The sequence below is a fragment of the Physeter macrocephalus genome, chromosome 6 (genome assembly GCF_002837175.3).
Source record: "Physeter macrocephalus isolate SW-GA chromosome 6, ASM283717v5, whole genome shotgun sequence".
NCBI classification, from domain to species: Eukaryota; Metazoa; Chordata; class Mammalia; order Artiodactyla; family Physeteridae; genus Physeter; species Physeter macrocephalus.
Window position 1 is genome coordinate 85,390,577 of NC_041219.1, and position 23,430 is coordinate 85,414,006.

The window sequence follows — 23,430 nt, forward strand, 5'->3', positions numbered from 1 at the left end:
GTCTAAAAGTATAGGGAAGTAGAATTGAGTTTTTTCTCTGTCTTGTGGAGTGAGAGGATTGATTTTTGCAGCACATTATATTTAGTACAAGAAATACAGGGTGCAGAAGTCAAGGAACTAGATTGATATGATACTCTTTTCCCTCATAAACCAACATTTTTGCCAATTCCCATTCCCTAAAAAAAATTACTAGTCCTAGACTAAGTTCCCTAAGTTCCATTTAAATACCCTCCTAGCAAGGTAAGCCGAGGTAACAGATTCAGATTTTATACACACATCTAGCCTTTAGAGACTGATTTTGTGCAGCGTGGTGCTAGCAAACTTCCAAAAACCACTACCCTCAGTAGAGTAAGGGATTTATAGAGTATCTCTGATGCCTCATACAACTACATTTTGCGGGGAGAATGTTCTGCCTCTTCAGGATTTGGAACAGCTGTCACATACTCATACTGTTATGGGAGTTTGAGTTACTTTGACCACTTTAGAAAATTGTTTACTAGTATCTACAAAAGCTGAACAAATGTATATCCTATGATTTAGCAATTTTACTCCTAGGTATATACCCAACATAAATGTATATACTTATACACATGCACCAAAAGACATGTACAAGTTCATAGCAGCACTATCCGTATCCATAACAGTCACATACTGGAAACAACTCAAATGTCCAGCAACAGTAGAACAGGTAAATAAACTGTGGTATATTCCTATGACGGAATTTTATAAAGCAATAAGAATGAACAAATTTTTGCTATATGCAACAATGTGGGTGAATCTCACAAACAACACTGAACAAAAGAAACCAGATATAAAACAGTACGTGCTATATCATTATATTTATATGAGGTTCAAACAAGCCACATCAATCGTTTAGAAGCCAAACAGTAGATACCTTTGGGGGTGGGGAGAGACTGTCACTGGGAGGTGGGCTTCTGAAGAGCTGGTAATGTTCTATTTCTTGATCTGGTTACCAGGGACTGTTACAAGGATGTGTTCACCTTGTGAAAATTCACTGTTCTATAAACACTTCTGATTTGTGCACTTTTCTGTATGCTTGTTATACTTCAATAGAGTTTTAAAAGATGGTAAATTTATACAGACTAAGGTTCCTATTTTTATTTCTTTCTAAACTCGATTTCCCCTTCCCCATTAATATTACCATCCCACCAGACTTCTGCCTCTAATCAGTCCCCCATATAAATGATTTGAAACACATATATTTCTGCCAAATGGAATTGAGCTGGCCTCTCTGCATTCTTGCAATTTTTCCAGCTTTCCTATTAGGGCTAATTCCATGGTAGTTGTCTCCACCTCATGACTCAAATCTACGCTGAAGAAACCCCAAAGATCTTTAGGGGGTAGATGCCAAGTGACAACTCTTTCTCCATTTTCTTCGTTATCCACTAATTTGAGGGCTCCTCTGGGTCACTGAGAATAACTCTAGCACCAGAAACTCTCCAAGTGTATAATTCAATTGGCTAGTCCCACTTTCTTCTATCCCTACTGCTGGTTCTCACTATCTTCTAATCAATATCTTTAGAGATACTGAGCATTTCTATTCAAGGTGTAAGGACAGGAATCTTTCCACTAAGACCACCAGTTCTGGGTACATGCTGGAAACAAAGTCATATACTAACTAGGCTTCAAAGGTCAGCCCTATCCAGCTTTCCTCAGAGAAACACATAAAAGTTTTATACATTGGTAGTAGGTAGAATTTCTCTAAGAGGGGCTGCTGAGAAACCTTGCAACTATAGGGGTAGAAGCAAAATATTGATAATATTGCATTTCAGGATAAGAGTATCTGGTAAGAAGCCAGTATCACCAAATCTGTACTGCCCCTGGAAACCTACCCCTATGTACCCCAACTTACGACTGACACAACTTGACTAGGTCCTGGTCGGTAGTGCTTGGCTGCAATCCCCGGATGTAGAGGTTGGTTTTACTCAGCTGGTCATTTACAGTGCTCCCACTGCTGCTGTTAGGGGTACTGTTGCTTGGACTAGGTGGTGCCATTGGCTGAGACAATGACACATATGGCTGCAGGGAGACACGAAGAACAGAAGGTCAGAAGAATTATACATTTAGATGCTGAAGAGTGAGGAAGATCTTGGCCCCTTGGAAAGAATGATTCCAAACTTTAACAGCAATGAAGTCATCAAAAGAGTTAAAAGGGCTTCCCTGGTGGCACAGTGGTTAAGAATCCGCCTGCAAATGCAGGAGACACAGGTTCGAGCCCTGGTCCGGGAAGATCCCACATGCTGCAGAGCAACTAAGCCTGTGCGCCACAACTACTGAGCCTGCGCTCTAGAGCCCACAAGCCACAACTACTGAGCCCGCGTGCCACAACTAATGAAGCCCATGTGCCTAGAGGCCGTGCTCTGCAACAAGTGAAGCCGCTGCAATGAGAAGCCTGCGCACTGCAACAGAGTAGCCCCCGCTCGCCACAACTAGAGAAAAGCCCGCACGCAGCAACAAAGACCCAATGCAGCCCTTAATTAATTAATTAATTTTTTAAAAAGAGAGTTAAAAAAGAAACCTAAAGGAATTCCTCTCTACCATAAAATAAGAAAATATTTAACTGTCCTACCTAACTTTCAGGGAAAATGAGAGGCCAAAATAAGCTTGTTAAAGGTTTTGAAAAAAGGTACTTTGTTATAGAGGAATGTTTTTATCATACAGATGCTGGAGACACAATTAATGCATGCCTCTTAAGTAAACTGTGTAATGAGACAAGACTAATAAAATCTAGGTTCCATTCAACAATCATAGAGGAACTAATAAAAATTTATTAAATGATGAACATATAGAAAAGTTGAACATAGATTATTCATAAAACTGTAGAATATGAGACTGCAAAATACCTGCAGGAGCTTGAAAATTATTATAAGATTAGACAAACAAAATGAAATACTAATTACCATGCCAGGTAGTAAAAAATGAAATTTGTTACTATGCTGATAGGGGTTTAGTCATAAGTTATTTACAAGTTTTTAAAAGTTTAAATATGAATGAATAATAGATAAAGTATGGTTACAGAAATTCAGCATTTGGGGTGAAACATCTGTAATTTTTCACTATTGATACCAGGACAGGCAACCAGACTCTGCTACATTTTGGGGCCCCTTCTGTAGTGGGGTACTTCTGTTAGAGAAAAATTACCAGGTTGACTGGAACATGTATCCATTTCTTTCATGGCATATTTTATACCCTTATGCTCTAATCAGGCTTCTAGTGTATATACATATATATGGTTCATAATCCTCTAAATTTGCATAATTACCTATAATATAGTGCATTTTACTATATCATACTCATATTCCAGTTCTCCCTTGGCTTAAAGCACTGTATAGTATAAATCTATTTGGAATTACTTCCCTATAAAATACTAGCTGCATCTCCAGGTTTTCCCCCTCTCTCTCTTCTTTGGTAGTAGTGGTAAGGGATTAGAGTGGTAACAGAAGAAAAAGGGAAACATGAATATCAAAGAGGGGAAATCTTCCCCCCAAAGAATCTTAATGTGAAATGTGCCTCTTATATTTCATGCCTCTGACCTTTAGCAAACTTTAAAATAAAAATCTTTGCTCAAGCTAAATATGTTGAAGCAAGTATTTACCTATTTTTGTCACTATACACAATCACAAATGTGTACCCACTTGCAAATACACAGTTCATTCCTCAGCTCTATACTGCAGCAAAGAAGAAACCCAATACCACATTCTGGAATGGCCCAAAGCCTCATGACCTATTGTAGCTCTTGATACACCCTTTATATTTCCTATCCTTGTCCCCCTCTCTTTGCCAGCACTTACACTAGGATTTTCCATATAGAACAATCCATGTGCCAGAAGAATATGAATTATTCCTCTGTGGTGGTAGTGATAGTCGACAAGTGCAGGGCAGGGCACATGCATGTTTTTCAGCAACTTTCAGACAACAAGACAAAAACAGGGCAAATAAACCTAAAAGTCATACATCCAGTGCTAGAATGGCAGTACATACTTTAAGAATGATGTTGAAATCTCCACTGAATTAGCAGACATGTAATAATAATCAAATACTAGTGGTCTAGGCCCCCTCCATTATCACTACTGTTGTAAGTGCACCATCTGATTTAAAGTAGAGGCAAGAAGGGACTTCCCTTGTGGTCCAGTGGCTAAGACTCTGCACTCCCAATGCAGGGGGCGTGGGTTCAATCCCCAGTCAGGGAACTAGATCCCACATCCCGCAACTAAGAGTTCACACGTCACAACTAAAGATCCCGCATGTCGCAACTAAAAAGATCCTGCGTGCCGCAACTAAAAAGATCCCACACGCTGCAATGAAGATCCCGCATGCAGCAACAAAGATCCCACATGCCACAACTAAGACTGGGCGCAGCCAAATAAATAAATAAATATTTTAAAAAATAATAATAAAGTAGAGGCCAAGAAGATTATCAACTATATTCTAATCATGGCTGCTCCTGAGTTCAGAATAAGAAAATCACTGCTGGAGATCATTCACTAAGACATGCCTTTCCTCATCTCTAAGGAATTGCCATTATTGATCCTTAGCTGAGAAAGCCAAGCTTCTTCTAATATGAGAGTCTAGGGAATTCCCTGGTGGTCCAGTGGCTAGGACTCGGCGTTTCAACTGCTAGGGCCTGGGTTCAATCCCTGGTTTTGGGAACTAAGATACTGCGAGCCGCATGGTGTGCCACACCCCCACCCCGCCCCTAAATAAATAAATAAATAAGAGATTCTAGGCCTGGGGGTGATGATGATGCCAACATTAACAACGATAGCAGAAGCAACTCTAGCAGCATCATATCATGTGCCAAGCACTGGCAGATGAGATCACCTGCCTCAGCTAGAGTTCATCTAACCCCTTTCCCAATGTGAGAGAATATTCCTCAGAGGAAGTATCAATGATACTATGACTGTCCAAATAAGAACACAAGGGTTATTGAGGAAAGATATAAATTGAAAAGAAGCTTTTGGTTTACTACCATGGCTATAACCTTGGTTTTAACACTAATGTCTTAGCTATAATCTAAAAATATGACTTAGTCAATGATAAACTTGCTGCAAGGCCAGAAAAATTCCTAGAAAAAAAGATGTAGTTCAGAAAAAAAAAACCCAAAACTTTTCTCTTTTGCTATTCCCAAACAGCTTCTGAAACTACTATATAGTCTCCAAAGAGAAAAAAATAGAAAAATATTCTCTTTTCAAGAGAATTCAAGAAAAAAGGTCAAGAAAGCCTCTAGGGCTTCCCTAGTGGCGCAGTGGTTGAGAGTCCGCCTGCCGATGCAGGGGAACCGGGTTCGTGTCCCGGTCTGGGAGGATCCCGCATGCCGCGGAGCGGCTAGGCCCGTGAGCCATGGCCGCTGAGCCTGCGCGTCCAGAGCCTGTGCTCCGCAACTAAGTAAAGCTTATCTGGCTTCCCGAAAGAAACTATTTGGAGAGACAATAATAACTAATGTAAACTATTGATCCTTGTTTACCTATGTACGTAAAAGAGAACAGGGTAGTATATATGAGAGTCCAGAGGACTGAGATATTCTTACTGGGCGAGAGAAGGGTGGGGCAGTATTGTCTCTCTTGACTCCTATTGGTTTGTAATGGTTCTCTGAGGCCACGGCTTCTCTGTCAGAGCCTAAGCTAAAAAATGAAGAGTAAGATTTGAACTCTTTAAAACAAGGCCCTCATATTTGGCCTAGAATCTTAGACACCTGGGATGGTATTAAATTTGCCTTTAGAAATAAAGGATGGTAGCATATTATCATGTAGCAAAGAAATATGTAAAGTTATCCAGTAGAAAAGGTAGGTATGAGTCTTCTTTTTTTTTTTTTTTAATATTTATTTATTTATTTGGCTGCGTCGGGTCTTAGCTGCAGCACGCGGGCTCTTCCTCGCGGCGCTCGGGCTTCTCTAATAGTGGCGCGTGGGCTTCTCTCTAGTTGTGGTGGGCGGGTTCCAGAGCTTGAGGGCTCAGTAGTTGCAGCACGGGGGCTTAGCTGCCCCGCAGCATGTGGGATCTTAGCTCCCTGACTGGGATCAAACCCGCATCCCCTGCATTGGAAGGTGGATTCTTAACCACTGGACCACTAGGGAAGTCCCTAGGTATGAGTCTTCTCATGAAGGAGATTTAATTCTGGAAGTGACTGGGAAACATTAACAGGTTTATAAGCTGAGAAATGACATGATAACATATATTTGAGAAAGCTAACACTAGGTGCATTATCCCAGCTGGTTCAGAGGGGTAGGAGACCAGAGGTGGTAAGACTAGTTAGGAGATATTAGACATGAAGGGAGGTCAGGAAAAAGTGTAGAAGTTAAATTCAGACTTGCAGAATTTGAAGTTATCTGCTTGATGGATATATGCTGAATGCTTTTAGAAAAAATACTGGTTAATTTATTCATTTAGTAAACATTTAAATACCTTTAAAATACTATGCAGGGAAGGCGTGAAAAGCCTGGTAGTTAGTGTGGAAGAGCCTGGAAGTTTGATTTCTTAGCTAAAACTTAACACACCACCTTAGAAATATAGGCTTATAAAGGAGGTATTAATGCTTTTAGAAAGTTCTAGTATTGCACTACTTCTTTGGGAAATGGAGTAAATTCAGTTATGATCCCTGAAGGTGGGAAGCAATCTCAGGGCGAGGACTTTTTGGTTTTGGATCCAGTGAAACCCAGATGCCTATGGGCAATGTGTTACCAAGGCAGAACACGGAACACTGGATTGCAAAGACGAACTGATTGAATGCAAACGCTAGGGAACACCAAATTTGAGGTTGGTTGGAGACTAGAATCTATCAATAAAAGGTGTGTGAGAACACCAGCATGGGGAGGACTTGGCTGTTTCCTAGAAGGGCCACTCCCCTTGCATAGTAAACAGCCATACATAAAAGCTGAAAGAAGGCAAAGAAAGGTAGGACAAATGAGTTAATGGATATAAAGTACTTAACATGGTGTTTGGCATACAGCAAGTATAAACTGTCAGTAACCGTTATTATGTTAAAATTTGGAGTCTTTTAAAAAATGGAGTTCTTCTATAATTAAAGGACAAAATTCTCCTTCCTTTGCAGAATATGGATAACTCACCCAAGTTGAGCTGTTATTTGTCTGCAGAGACTTGATGCTTCCCCAGCAGTTCTTTTTTTTTTTAAATTTTTATTTATTTATTTATTGGCTGCATTGGGTCTTCGTTGCTGCGCGTGGGCTTTATCTAGTTGCGGCGAGCAGGGGCTACTCTTCATTGCGGTGTGGGCTTCTCATTGCGGTGGCTTCTCTTGTTGCAGAGCATGGGCTCTAGGTGTGTGGGTTTCAGCAGATGTGGCATGCGGGCTCAGTAGTTGCGGCTCACGGGCTCTAGAGCGCAGGCTCAGTAGTTGTAGCACATGGGCTCAGTAGTTGCGGCTCGCGGGCTCTAGAGCGCAGGCTCAGTAGTTGCGGCACACGGGCTTAGCTGCTCCACAGCATGTGGGATCTTCCTGGACCAGGGCTCAAACCCATGTTCCCTACAGTGGCAGGCGGATTCTTAACCACTGAGGCTCCAGGGAAGTCCCCCCACCACCCCAGCAATTCTTAAAGATCCAGGAAAACTTTGGAGAGATGTTTTTATGGAAAGCATATGAAGAGATTTGACCCTATGAGGCAGGCAGCAAGATAACTACTCAGTAAGCAGGCCCTGACCATCTTCAGAACTACCTCTCTCTGACCTCCTCAGAAAGTTACTTATGTCTAGATTATAAAACAATTCCTTATGTTTTGTTCTTCTTTTACTGTCTAGGGCTGAGGCCTTTAAGATAAATTATTGAAGAGACTTCAATTTCCTAAAGATTGGTGGGGTGGTATTTGAAGGATGGTTAGAGAACTGTGCTATAAAATATCCCATAAGAATCTCTGGGATAATAATCTGGGGAAGGGCTTATAGTATGGGGATAGAGAAATATATAACTCCTTCATCTTCCTCCAGAAAAAGAAAAATCAAACCCCCCTCTTCCTGTAGCAAGGAACTTTATGTTTCCTGTCTTGCTGAGTTACAGGAATCTAGGAGACAAGAGAGCGTTCTTCCTTTTGCCGTCTTGCAAGAGATCATAATGGTGATACAAGGCCTACTTCCCAATCACTAAGTTTTCATCAGATCTTTAAAAGAATGATCCAGTCAGATGAGCTACTTGCTAATTAAAAACTAATGTAACTGAAACACTGTCTTTATCCTGAAAATAAGGTTCTCTGATCAAGTGTTCATTTTGCCTGGTTTAATAAAATTCACAAACCTTGTATCCATTCATTTGCTATCAAAGTTATCCCCATCCTGAGCCCTTAACTCTTATTGTCACCAGAGCAGGAGAAAACTCCATCTCATGTCTAGTGCCCAGTGAAGTTCCTGGCATAGAGTATAAGCATGGATATTTGCTAAAAGGAGTAAAATAAACTTAGGGATTTGCTAATTGTGTATCATCTTAATAAATGCCTAAGAAAGTCTCACAGATACACAATCCAGTGGCCTGACATCAAAATTCCTATTATAACCTGGATATTGATGATCCACAAGACAAGTTCCTAAAGCCAGTGGTCTCTGGGACATATAACACATCTGAACATTTTTGTCTAAAAATACATTATTTTCTGAGTTCTGTCATAATGTCTCCTAACAAGAGAAAGTCCACTTTCCCTGCAAAGTAACAGACCTCCTAATATTCACTCATGAGACCCTTTGCATTATTTGAATCATTCAATAAATATCTGAATGCAAATATGTCCAAGCCCTGCTTGATGCAGTGGGGACTCACAGATGAGTAGGAGTATAAGTGAAATATTTCATAACAAATTTAAACACACACTCACAAGAAGCCATTAAGTAATTCACAAACCAGAGCGTACAATCTAGATAACTAGCAGAACAAAATACGTGTGCTAATGGGGATCCAAGCAAAATGGTGTAAGAACATGAAAGAAGAAACCATTCCTGAGGGAAAAGTTTCTCAAATAAGATGTTTGGGTTGTACCTTGAAGGATGAGTAGGATATTAAACCTTTAATAGGGAGCCATAGGGAAATGCAAATCAAAATCATAAGGAGAGGGACTTCCCTAGTGGTGCAATGGTTAAGAATCTGTCTGCCAATGCAGGGGACACGGATTCGATCCCTGGTCCAGGAAGATCCCACGTGCTGCGGAGCAACTAAGCCCATACGCCATAACTACTGAGCCTGCACTCTAGAGCCAGCGAGCCACAACTACTGAGTCCGCATGCCACAACTACCGAAGCCCACACGACCAGAGCCCATGCTCCTCAACAAAGAGAAGCCACCGCAATGAGAAGCATGCACACCTCAAGGAAGAGTAGCCCCTGCTCGCTGCAACTAGAGAAAGCCTGTGCACAGCAAGGAAGACCCAATGTAGCCAAAAATAAATAAATAAAATAAATAAATTTATTTTTAAAATCATAATGAGATACCACTTCATATCCACTAGGATGGCTGTAATAAAAAGACTATGACTTTAATCAAAAGTAACTTTGATGGCTATAATAAAAAAGAACAAGTGTTGGTGAGGCTGTGAAGAAACTGGAACCCTTGTACACTACTGGTGGGAATGTAAAATGATGCAGCTGCTTTGGAAGACAGTTTGGCAGCTCCTAAAATGGTTAAACACAGAGTTATCACATGACTCAGCAATTCCACTCCTAGGTATGTACCCAAGAGAACTGAAAACATATGTCTGCACAAAACCTGTACACGAATTTCGCAGCAGCATTATAATAGCCCAAAGTGGAAACAACACAAATGTCTATCGACTGATAAATGGATACATAAAATGTGGTATATCCATACATGAGCCTATTATTCAGTCATAAGAAAGAAAGAAGTACAGATACATGCTATAATAGGAACCTTGAAAATATGCAAAGTGAAAGAAGGCAGTCACAAAGGACCACTGATTACATGATTCCATTTATATGAAATGTGTATAATAAGCAAGTCTTTAGAAACAGGAAGTAGATTAGTGATTACCTATGGCTGGGAGAGGGGGATAATGAAAGAACTGGGAAGTGATAGCTAAGTGGGCAGAGTTTCTTTGGGGGGTGGGTAATGAAAATGTCCTAAAAGTATGGTAATGGATGCAGGACTCTGTGAATATACAAAAGCCACTGAACTGTACACTTTAAATGGGTGAACTGTACAGTATATGAATTGTCTCAATAAAGCTGTTATAAAAATGTGATAGAGATGGGTAGCGAGAAGAGGACATTCCAATCATTGAAAACTTCTTGAGATGTTAGGCTATCACAGGCTAGTATGACCTAGCACAGGATTCAGCCTAGGTTGGCATCACCCTACTTCATTTCCAGATAGAAAATTCATAAGATTAATATATTTTATTGAAATTCAAGTGGAAATATGAACTAGATATTAAATCATATCAGAGCAAGAAAGGAATATTTTCTGTAATCCCCCTCCCCGAAAAAAATATAACATTAAAAGCAAAACAAAAACAGAAAGGTATCTCTGGAACATGAGCACCTGAGCCAGAAAACCCACACCACGGATCTCCCACCATACCTGGTTTTATTTTATTTTATTTTATTTATTTATTTATTTATTTATGCATGCATGCATGCATGCATGCATGCCACGCGGTGTGGCATGCAGGATCTTAGTTCCCTGACCAGGATCGAACCGGGGCCCCCTGCAGTGGGAGCTCAGGGTCTTAACCCCTGGACCACCAGGGAAGCCCCCATACCTGGTTTTAAAAGCTGACTCTCAGCACTTCTACTACTTCCTCTTAGCTCAAGTAAACCTGACACCATCTCCAGCTCATCTCCTCCCCCCTACTCTTTCATGGCTCTTACCACTACAGTAGCAATCTGTTTTCTACATCCCTTTAATACCAGAGGGAGTTTTTACATTCATACCAGGTGCCACTCAAACTAGTTCTCAAGTATAAAATTGACGTTTTTAAATCCTAAGTCAAAATAACTAAAGAATCCTCAGTTAAGCATACAGCCAAACACATTGCTCAGGAATCCATTCACCCTTCCAGATCCACTTGCCACTCTTGTCCACCTTGCTTTATGCCTTGGAAGCTGACCATATAGAGTGTATGAACAGGCTCCCTTTTCCCTCTGGCTTCCAGTTGGGTTTGGCTAACCAGATATATACTGTAGGATATCAAAGGGCAGGAGGAGAATGAGACCAGAGTATTCCTTTTCCTAGCTCCTTTCCCTGCCAGAATACCGTGATTTGGCTGCATACCTCTACTGAAGCCCACAGTTCTCTCCATACACTCTTAGATTCTGGTAATCTCTCTCAGTTCTTTGCCCTTTTAGATATAGAGTACGTAGGCTCTGTAATTGCTGGCCATAGCGTACTCTACTCCCTCTCACTGGTTTCCCTAAGTCCCTTTGAAAATAGTCCCTTTATTACATCTTTCTCAAATTACTCCGTTTGGGTATGCATCTGTTTCCTTTTAGGACCCTAAACGATGAACAAACCATTCTACCTTAAAGATTCAGGTGCAAGAGGATATGTACCAGAAACTCTTGAGAAACTCTGCTTTCTTTAAGATTGGATAAAGAACCTCCTCACTGGGCAAAAATCCTCAAGGCACAGTTTGATGCAGAATTCTTTTCGTCTAACAATTTAACAGTATCTTAAGTTAAACTGTTGATTTAACTTTATGATTTCATCTCATCTTCCAGACAACTTTGTGAAGTAGAGCAGGTGATGTGTTATTTCCCTTCTAAAACTTAGAAACTGAGGTTCAATTTTATTTCAACATTCCCTCTGTTATGTCGCTTCACTTTTTGTTAAGCAGAACCAAGTAATGGAAACCCTAATACTGACAGTATCCAAACCAAGGCAACCAGCTGAGTAAACATGTAAAGCAGTCCTTTACATGACCCTACATCCTTTCTCTCCATTCTGGAAAGAAAACAGTTCTAAGTTCCCTGGCAATAGGTAATGTCTGGTCAAAGTAGAACATTTAAGGAACAAAGGCATTTGAATTGCGAACCAAATAAATTAGAGGAAAATCTACATAAGACTGGTGCTTACACAGACTTACTAGAGCAAGAGCCCTCAAATGAAATATATGGGCAATTCTATTGGGGGGCATAGCCCTCTTAGGCACAGTGTTTTTAGGCAGCGCAAGCCCATGCCTCTATCCCAAGGAATAACCAACTATGCCACCTGTTTGTGGGTACATTTTCAGTGTGGCAATATCTCATATGTACCAGGAACCATAAAGCAAAAAGTTTAATTAATTCTCAGGACAGAAAAAGGATCTTTGAAGGTTAAGTAGCTTAAGTCTGAACATGACAACCAACTGCTTGGGGAGAACATGGGTAGGATACAAGTGAGCCCCCATGGAGTGCTACTCTGCATTAGACAACCCCTCCACTATTCAGCCTAGCTGGAGGATCATCGTATGGCCTGAGAAGGAGTTGCAAAGTGAAAAAAAATAACAGCATCATTGGAGCTTCAGAGCTTGCAGAGAAGTACATGTGCCTCTCTTCCACAATAAAGTTGCCTCAGATAGAGAAAATATATAGGAAAAGATAATGCCTGCCTATAGTTTATTTTGCCCTACCTTGTCATTTACCCTATTTTCATCATCTGACACAATTTTATTGTGGTCAGAAATACAGAGATCACAAACCCATAGAAGTCAGGAACCACCAGCACTCCTCTTCTTCACCCTTATACTACCTATACAAAGAATTCCCAGATTGGTAGATTAGGGATCTGGTTTTATCAAGGCCTAAAATCTCAAAGTTATGGAAAGATTCTGCTCCTGTGATCATTATAAAAATATTTTGATTCACCAAACAATAAACACTGGCAATACTACACACCTGAAGAAAGTAACCTAACCAAAGAATATGGAAGGTATACATGCCTAGTCTATTTTCAGATCAAAATAAAATGTATATATGCAACCACCTAGCATTACGTTAGGTATATAAAGTTTAATCCTTATTCTAGCCTGCCTTTTTTTGGCCACGCCACAGGGCATGTGGGATCTTAGTTCCCCAACCAGGAATCGAACCCGCATCCCCTCCATTGGAAGCGTGGAGTCTTAACCACTGGACCGCCAGGGAAGTCCCTCTAGTCTGCTTTTTACAAGTCACAAAGAACTGCGGATATAATTTTTCAAAGTCTGATATAATATACATAGAAATACGTCCAGAAAGATTCACAAGAAACGGTTAATAATGTTGGCCACTAAAAAGACAAACTAGGTATATGAAAGATGGGGTGAAAACAGACTTTTTGAACCTTTTATATTTTATACCAAGTCCATACATCTATTATCTATTTAAAAACAAAAGAAAAAGTTTCAAGGTCTGACATACTAATTTTTTAAAACTAGGATAGAATGTTAAAACACTTGAGTCCATACAGCCTGACTCCTTGACCCATGCTCTCATAGTTCCTAACATACTCTGAATCTCAAAAAAGACAGTGATCTGAACAGAACTAGTCCTTGGCAAAGTGTTAACCTAGTTTATCAAACTCATGGTCTTAAACTACAATTGGGAATGGGGCAGAAGTCGGAGGTAAGGGGTGGAGGTGAGGACTGATTGCCAAAGTAAGAACTGAATACCAAAAGCCAACTATAAACAAAGTGATAAGGTCTCCAAAAGAGGAAGAGAAAGTTCTATAAGTTCTATCTAATTCCTGGATAGCAATGTGGAAGGTTATGTAAGAATTTTTGCAAGGTCCAGTACCCATAGCCACATAAAGATATACTATTTACATAATAGCTACAGTATAGTTAATCCATAAAGAATATAGAAAAGGGGAAAATCCCTGTTCTTTTAGGCTGATATATTAAAACAAAACAGCGATTTTTCTTTCTCCTTATTACAAAAGTTTTTTTTCTTTTTTTGTACGCGGGCCTCTCACTGCTGCGGCCTCTCCCATTGCGGAGCACAGGCTTCGCGGCCATGGCTCACGGGCCCAGCCGCTCCGCGGCACGTGGGATCCTCCCGGACCGGGGCACCAACCCGCGTCCCCTGCGTCGGCAGGCGGACTCTCAACCACTGCGCCAACAGGGAAGCCCCACAAAACAATTTTGACAGAACTTACAGAGCAGAATCTCAGGTTCCTACTTACCTCTGGTATCCTTTGGAGGTGAAATTGGAAGAAAATTTAGAATGAGAATAAGAGACTTACAGCTTAGAGGCAACCCTCTACTACCCCTCACTTCTTTCCCTTTCTCTAGTCTCCATCCTCTCTCTCACTCTTTTCCATTCTTCCTCCATTTTTTCCCTTCTTCTCTATCTTTGCTTAGGCTTACTCCTGACAGTTGCATTCAGTGATATCCTTAAGTAATAATTAGCCTGGCTGTGGTATTAAAGTTGCTCATATCTTAACCTATTAAAAACTAAAAAAAGACAGTCCTGGTTCAGAGGATGGGAAGCAAAGTTTAATAAGAATAACTTTTTTTACTTTTAATTATGGAAAACACACAAAGGCAAAAGAAGAGTATAATGAATCCCTACACATTTATCACTTAGCTTTAACAATTATTCATGGACAAACTTGCTTCATTTGTAACTCCACCTATTTCTTTACCTCCCATATTATTTCAAAGCAAATACCAAATATATAATTTCATTACAAAATATTTCAGCATGTAGCTCTGAAAAATCTCTTTAAAAAAAATATAAACCCACTCTATATCATCTAAAATTAACAATTCCTTAATTTTATAAAATAGAGTTAAAATTTCCCATTGTCTTATATATGTCAGAATTGCTTTGTTTTGTTTTACAGTTTATTTGATTTTTTTTTTTTTTTTTTTTTTTTTTTTTGGGGCCACACTGTGCGCCTTGTGGGATCTTCTTAGTTCCCTGACCAGGGATTGAACCCAGGCCCTTGGCAGTGAAAGCATGGAGTGCTAACCACTGGACCTCCAGGGAATTCACCAGCTTATTTGTTTGAAATAGGATCCAAGTAAGGTCCATATACTGTCACTGGTTGCTATGTCTGACACATCTTTTAATCGACAAGTTCCCTACCCATTCCTATTTCTTGCAGTTTTTTTTTTTTAAAGAATTTTTAAAATTTATTTATTTATTTATTTAGGCTGTGCTGGATCTTCCTTGCGGTGCGCAGACTCTCTAGTTACAGCGCGCGGGCTCTAGAGCTCATGGGCTCAGTAGTTGCGGCACGTGGGCTTAGTTGTGGTATGCGGGATCTCAGTTCCCCAAGCAGGGATTGAACCCAGGCCCCCTGCATTGGGAGTGCGGAGTCTTAACCACTGGAACACAAGGGAAGTCCCCTATTTCTTGCAATTTATTTGTCAAGGAAATTCTTATGTTTGTACCGCATAAAAATTAACCCATTCAAAAACCATTTAATTAGACTTACCATATGATCCAGCAATCCCACTCCTGGGCATATATCCAGAGAAAACGAATTCAAAACGATATGGGGGGGGTCTTCCCTGGTGGCACACTGGTTAAGAATCTGCCTGCCAATGCAGGGGACACAGGTTCGAGCCCTGGTCCAGGAAGATCCCACATGCCGCAGAGCAACTAAGCCCGTGTGCCACAACTACTGAGCCTGCACTCTAGAGCCCGCAAGCCACAACTACTGAGCCCACGTGCCACAACTACTGAAGCCTGCACTCCTAGAGCCTGTGCTGCGCAACAAAAGAAGCCACCACAATGAGAAGCCCATGCACCGCAATGAAGAGTAGCCCCCACTCACTGCAACTAGAGAAAGCCCGCGCGCAGCAACGAAGACCCAACACAGCCAAAAATAAATAAATATTTTGTTTGTTTGTTTGTTTTTGCGGTATGCGGGCCTCTCACTGTTGTGGCCTCTCCCATTGTGGAGCACAGGCTCCGGACGCGCAGGCTCAGCGGCCATAGCTCACGGGCCCAGCTGCTCCGCGGCATGTGGGATCCTCCCGGACCAGGGCACGAACCCGTGTCCCCTGAATCGGCAGGCAGAATCTCAACCACTGCGCCACCAGGGAAGTCCATAAATAAATTTTTTAAACAATGGTTTAGATGGCAAATTTTATTTAAAAAAAAAAGATATAGGGGACTTCCCTGGCAGTCCAGTGGTTAAGACTCCACACTCCCAATGCAGGGGGCACAGGTTCGATCACCTGTTGGGGAACTAAGATTCTGCATGCCACGCAGCGTGGCCAAAAAAAAAAAGATATATGCACCCCAATGTTCACAGCAGCACTATTTACAATAGCCAAGACATGGAAGCAACCTAAATGTCCATCAATACATGAATGGATAAAGAAGATTCAGTATATATATGTACAATGGAATATTATTCAGCCATAAAACAGAATGAAACAATGCCATTTGCAACCATCTGGATGGACCTGGAGATCATCATACTAAGTGAAGTAAACCAGACAGAGAAAGACAAATATCATATGATATCACTGATATGTGGAATCTAAAAAAATGATACAAATGAACTTATTTACAAAACAGAAATGGACTCAGAGACATAGAAAACAAACTTATGGTTATCAAATGGGGAAAGGGAGTGGGGGAGGGATAAATTAGGAGTCTGTGATTAACAGATACATGCTACTATATATAAAATAAATCACACTACTATTTATAAAATAAAACAACAAGGACCTACTGTATACCACAGGGAACTATATTCAGTATCATGTAATAACCTATAATGGAAAAGAATCTGAAAAAGAATACATATATATGTATAACCGAATCACTGTGCTGTACACCTGAAACTAACACAACATTACAAGTCAACTATATGTCAATAAAAAGTTGTTTGTTTTTGAAAAAAATTTATTAAGTAGGTACTATTTGGAGAATAGAAAAAAGAATCTATAACTGAACAATTATTTATTGTATCTAATATGTAGCATGTGGAGATGCTATGAAGAAATGCAAAATGAGAGAAAAGGTTGGCCTTCAAAAGGCAAAAGATGGAATGCAAAAACAGAACAATGACATAAAAACATAAAATCAAAACAAAACTTCCTAGTAACAACGTAGCTTCTCTAGTGACTATTGATGTTAATCTCAATAGTCAACTGACCTTTTATTTTCTTTTTCTCAGGCAAAGGGAAGGGAAAATAACAAATGTTGGCTATTTACCATATTCCGGGCCCCATAGGATTTTGTTATCTAATATAATCTTTACAAAGAAGATAATGAGGGCTTCTCTGGTGGCACAGTGGTTAAGAATCCACCTGCCAATGCAGGGGACACGGGTTCAAGCCCTGATCCAGGAAGATCCCACATGCTGCGGAGCAACTGAGCCCGTGTGCCACAACTACTGAGCCTGCACTCTAGAGCCGGCAAGTCACAAGGTATAATTTCCATTTTCTTTTCTTTTCTCTTTTTTTTTTTGCCCACGCTGCGCGGCTTGTGGGATCTTAGTTCCCCGACCAGGGATCAAACTCAGGCCAACGGCAGTGAAAGTGCCACTGAGTCCTAACCACTGGACTGACTGCCAGGGAATTCCCTCTGTTTTCATTTTTATTGATATGGAAACTAAGGTTCAGAGGAGTTCTTTCTTTCCCAAGTTTACATAATTAATAAGTAGTAGAATCTTATTTTTGACTGAGGATCATCTGGTTCCCAAGTCCACATCCCTTCCATTGCTGTTTCTCTAAACACAGGAACAGCAATGGCTTTCACGAACTATAAGCAAGGTCAACAATTAGCTCCAATTATTTTTTTAAGAGATCAATTTCTAAAATGTGTGTGTTCAAATCAACAGTCTAAAATGACACCAGAAAACAGGTAAAGAGGGACTTCCCTGGTGGTCCAGTGGTTAAGACTCTGCGCTTCCACTGGAGGGGGTGTAAGTTCCATCCCTGGTCAGGGAACTAAGATCCCACAGGACACTCAGCGTGGTCAAAAAGAAAAAAACAAAAAAACAGGTAAAGAAACTTAGCTTATCATTTTACTTCAATCATCAAAAAGTCTACTAGATTTAAGTACTGGTCTGATATGTGAAAATGGAACTAAACTGAGGAATCTGATCATCATCTTCCCTGGAGAAAACACTTACTGCCCACTCCACTGCTCCCTTCAGTGTAGAGGGACAGACATCAGCATATCGCTCCTGCTGTGCAGGCAGCTCTAGAAGCAGCAGCACAGCTCTGTCCTCTTTCGCTCTGGGGGTTCAGCTGCCTGAAGGGAGCACACACTCAGCTTTGCTACCTTATACACTGGTGAGGTTTCACAGGGGTTGCCCCACAGGGGAAGTCTGTAGTTTCTGTTTGGTTTGGTTTTGATCACTGCTTGCACCTAGGTGGAGAAATCTGTCTAATTCTGGCAGTATTAGAAAATCCACTGGCCCACAGATACAAGCTACCTTCTTGAATATTAGTGTTATCAGTAATAAAGTTGTTGTTTTAATTTCCATTTGTCAAACTTTCTTCTTATTTCTCAACTGGAGTGAAGGAAGGATGCTTCAAACTGAAACCCGCAAACCCCAGCAGTCTTCAAGGGCTAGGCAAGTATTTCCTTTGGTAGTTGAAATGGAGGCCAGGGTAAAATGTTAGTGTGCCTGGCCCTACCAGTTTACAAATCCTATAACTGTAAAATAATGATTTAGTAATAATTCAATTTGGGACAACAAAGAAAATCATTTTCATTTATAATGTAAGACCTTTATTTCACAAATGAGGAAAAATCAGATTCAGTTTTGATATAAGCACTCAGTTATTCACTATTCATTTAGCAATTGAGTAGGCAACGAATCAATGTTTACTAAATGTTTTTTCAAAAGTATATTTCTTGACTATAGAGCCCATTAACTAGCAGAAAGGGGTTAAAACACAAGGGCTCAAAAATCAAAGACTATAGTTTAATTCTAGTGTTGCCATGTACTAGCCTGTGACTTTGGGTAAGTTGCTTAACCTTACCTGCAAAATGCAGACAGTAACAGCACCTATGTAATAGGATTAGTGTGGGGATTAAAATAAATACATATAAAGCTCTTATAGTGCCTGAAATATAAAAGGAGCTCAGATCCATTCATTCAATAAATACTTAATGCCCGATTTAGAGTACCAGGCACTATGTCTGATAGCAAGGACAAAATGCCAAGCTAAAGATGGTCTAAGACAAAGCCTAGAGATGGTCTTGGTCCTAACAGAATTCAGCGTTTAGTAGAGATATAGCCATTAATCAAATAATCACAAAGTAATTGTACAATTACCCAGTGTGATAAATGGGCTAGGAAAAAAAAAGAACAGAAGGCTGTGACCTACTGTATAGTATAGTCAGAAAGGTGACATTTAAGTGAGACTTCAAGGATGAGCAGAAACTAGCCATTCAGAGAATGAAATAAAAAATCATTCCAGAAAGAGAAATGGGCAAAAGACACAAAGTGAGATTTTCAACTGAATCTGAAAGAAACAGAAGGCCAGTGAAGCTGGAGTGTAATGAAGGATGGAGGGGTTGGCAGACCTTCCAGGCTGTGTTAAGGTACTTGGCTTTCATTCAACACAACAGTCAGTGAATAATTTTATGCAAGAGAGAAGTTATAAGATCTGATCTATGTTTTGAAAATATTACCCTGGCTACTATGGGAAGAATAAATAAGAGCGAGGCAGGGGGTGAAATGGCAAGCTCAATTAGGAGGCCACTGTAATAGTCCAAACAAGAGACAATATAGTCTATAATTGGAGAGATGGCTGTAAAGATGGAGAGAAATGGAAAGATCTGAGGTGTAGTTTATAGGTAGAATCAAGGGACTTGTTTATAAATTAGATGCAGGGAAGTATAATGTCTACCTTGAGTAACTGGATGGATGATGGTATCATTCACTAATGCTGTAGAGGTGGAGGGGAGAGCCATTTTGAGGACTGCAAAGCAATCATTACATTTTGAATATGTTAATTTTAATAACCTGTGAGATTTCTAGGAAAAAAATATCAATTAAGCAGTTGGATACACAGAGGAGAAGTCTGGTCTAGCAATTATCTGTAAATCTGTTAGCATAGTAATAAGTGAAATCTAGGAATAAAGTATATTTAGAAAGAAGGCAAGAAAGCCTGAAGAAATATAAACACTCAGAAATTGAGTAGAGTAACTGACAAGGAGATCAAAAGAGGAGGGCAAAAGGGCAAGACCCAAGAAGGTTGTGTTACCGGAGGCAACAAAAGACAGTTTCAAGAAATGGGGGCAAGAAAAAGAAATGGGGAATAGTCAACTCCAGCAATGCCACTAAGAGGTTATGTAAGCTAAAAACTAAAAAACAAACAAACAAAACACTAGTTGGATTGGGCAACTTAAAAGTACTATGGACTAGAGCAAGCAGAAGAAAGAATCAGTGAGCCTGAAGAGAGATCATTTGAATTTATCCAGCCAGAAGGAAAACATAAAAACAAGCAAACAAACAAAAGCCAGAATGAAAGGGAATGAAGAAAGCCTATGGGACTTATGGGGCATAATAACAGAAACAATCTACGTACTACTGGAGTTGCAGAAGAAGAGAGAAAGAAAGGGGTAGAAAGCTTATTCAAAGAAATAACGGCTGAAAACTTCCCAAATGTGGGGAGAGATGTGGACATCCAAGTTCATTAAGCTAACAGCTCACTCCAAAGTTTTAATCCAAAATGACCTTCTCCAAGATGCATTATAGTAAAACCATCTAAAATCAAAGACAAAGAGAGAATTTAAAAGTCAGTTAGAAAAAAAAAAAAATGTCTCTCATACAACAGAGCCTCCATAAGGCTATGAGCAGATTCCTCAGCAGAAATTCTGCAGGCCAGGAGAGAATGGGATGATATACTCAAAATGCTGAAAGAAAAAAAAATGCAAAACAAGAATACTTTACCCAACAAAGCTGTCCTTCAGAAGTGAAGGTAAGATAAAGACTTTCCCTAACAAAAGAGGAGAGAGTTCACCACCACTTGACCTGCCTTAACAAGAAATGCTGAAGAGTTCTTCAATCTGAAAAGAAAGGATGTTAACTAGTAACACGAAAACATAATATGAAAATATACAACATACTGGTAAAGGTAAACATATAGTCAGATTCAGAATACTCTAGTACTGTAATGTGGTGGTGTTAACCACTTAACTCTAGTATAAAGGTTAAAGGACAAAAATATTAAAATAGCTATAGCTACAATAATTTGTTAATGGATACACAATATAAAAGGATGTAAATTGTGACATGAAAAACATAAAATGGGGGTGGGGGTAAAAGGGTAGATTTTGTATGCAATCAAAGTTAAGTTATTATCAGCTTAAAATAGACTGTTACTTCTATAAGATGTTTCAAGTAAGCCTGAGGGTAACCACAAAATAAAAACCTATAACAGATACACAGAAGATAAAGAGAAGGGAATCAAAGTATACCACTATCAGAAATCATCAATTCATAAAGCAAGACAGTAAGAGAGGAAGAAAGGAACAAGACAGCCAGAAAACAATTAACAAGATGGCAATAATAAGTCCTTACCTAGTTATAATTACTTTAAAAGTAAATGGATTAAATTCTCCAATCAAAAGGCACAGAGTGGCTGAATGAATAAAAAACAAGGTCTGATGTTTGTGCTGTTTGCAGAAGACTCATTTACTACAAGGACACACATAAGAACAAAGTGAAGGGTTGGAAAAAGATATTCCACACAAATGGAAACCAAAAGAAAGCAAGGATAACTATACTTATATCAGAAAAAAGAACTTTAAGTCAAAAACTATAACAAGAGACAAAGAAAGTCATTATATAATGATAAGAAAGGGTCAATTCATCAAGGGGATGTAACAGTTGTAAATGTGTATATACCCAACATCAGAGCACCTAAAATACTGAGCAAATATTAACAGATCTGATGGGAGAAACAGATAATACAGTAATAGCAGAGGATTTCGATACCCCACTTTCAATAATGAATGGATCACCCAGACAGAAAATCAATACAGAAACAATGGACTCAAACTATACTTTACATCAAATGGACCTAACAGACATATACAGAACCTTCCATCTAAAAACAACATAACACACCTTCTTCGCAAGTGCACCTGGAACATACTCCAGGATAGAGCACATTAGGTAACAAAACAAGTCTCAGTAAATTTAAAAATACTATAACCATACCAAGTATCTTTTCTGACCAAAATGTTATAAACTAGAAATTAATAACAGAAGGAAAACTGGAAAATTCATGAATATGTGGAAATTAAACAACACATTCCTGAACAACCAATAGGTCAAAGATAAAATCAAAAAATATCTTCAAACAAACAAAAATGGACACACAACATACCAAAACTTATGGCATGCAGCAAAAATAGAGCACAGAGGGAAGCTTAGAGTGATAACTGCCTACATTAAGAAGAAAAAAAAAAAGATCTCAAATAAACAACCTCAACGAACTGGAAAAAGGACAAATTAAGCCCAAAGTTAGCAGAAAGAAGGAGATAACAAAGATCAGAGCAGAAATAAATGAAATCAGGAATAGAAAAACAATGGAAAACTGTTAGTTTTTTTGTTTTTTTTTTTTGTAGTACGCGGGCCTTTTGTTGTGGCCTCTCCCATTGCGAAGCACAGGCTCCGGACGCGCAGGCTCAGTGGCCATAGCTCACAGGCCCAGCTGCTCCACGGCATGTGGCATCTTCCCAGACCGGGGCACGAACCCATGTGCCCTGCATCGGCAGGCAGACTCTCAACCACTGCGCCACCAGGGAAGCCCAAGTTTTTTAAAAAAGATTAAATTGACAAACCTTTAGCTAGATTTACCAAGAAAAAAAGAGAGAGGACTCAAAGAAATAAAACTAAAAATGAAAGAGGAGACATTACAACTGATACAACAGAAACACAAAGGATCATACGACACTGCTATGGACAATCATATGCCATCAAATTGGACAACCCAGAAGAAATAAATAAATTCCTAGAAACATACAATCTACCAAGTCCTAATAATAAAAATACAGAAAATCTGAACAGACTAATAAGTAAGGAGATTGATAATCTCCAGGACTAGATGGCTTCACAAGTGAATTCTACCAAACATTTAAAGAAGAATTAACATCAATTCTTCTCAAACTCTTCCAAAAAAATGAAGAGGAGGGAACACTTCCAAACTCATTTAACGAGACCAGCATTACCCTGATACCAAAGCCAGAAGATGACATTAAAATAAAACAACAGACCAACATCTATGACGAATATAAGTGCAAAAATTCTCAAAAAAATACTAGCAAAACAAATTCAACAGCACATTAAAAGCATCACACACCATGATCAAGTGAGACTTATCCCTGAGATGCAAGGATGGTTCAATATACACAAATCAATAAATGTGATATAGCACATTAACAGAACAACAAAAATCATGATAATCCCTATAGATGCAGAAAAAGCAATTGACAAAATTCAACATCGTTTCATGATAAAAACACTCAATAAATTGGGTACAGAAGGAACATACCTCAACATAATAAAGGCCA

The 23,430-nt window shown here is 39.5% G+C and overlaps 1 protein-coding gene across 5 annotated transcripts in view; it reads right to left on the reverse strand.

Annotated features, from left to right (window-relative positions):
- The window catches only part of RBMS2 (RNA binding motif single stranded interacting protein 2), a 93,643-nt gene that overhangs the window by 24,336 nt on the left and 45,877 nt on the right, over positions 1 to 23,430 (reverse strand). For 4 of the 5 annotated variants that reach the window (XM_007129384.4, XM_007129383.4, XM_007129382.4 and 1 more), the window contains one exon: positions 1,874 to 2,040. In XM_007129384.4, the coding sequence (XP_007129446.1) occupies positions 1,874 to 2,040 (167 nt within the window). Of the gene's footprint in view, positions 1 to 1,873; positions 2,041 to 7,085; positions 7,502 to 23,430 lie in introns of all 5 variants that reach the window. The other variant, XM_055085590.1, reaches the window with a different exon arrangement.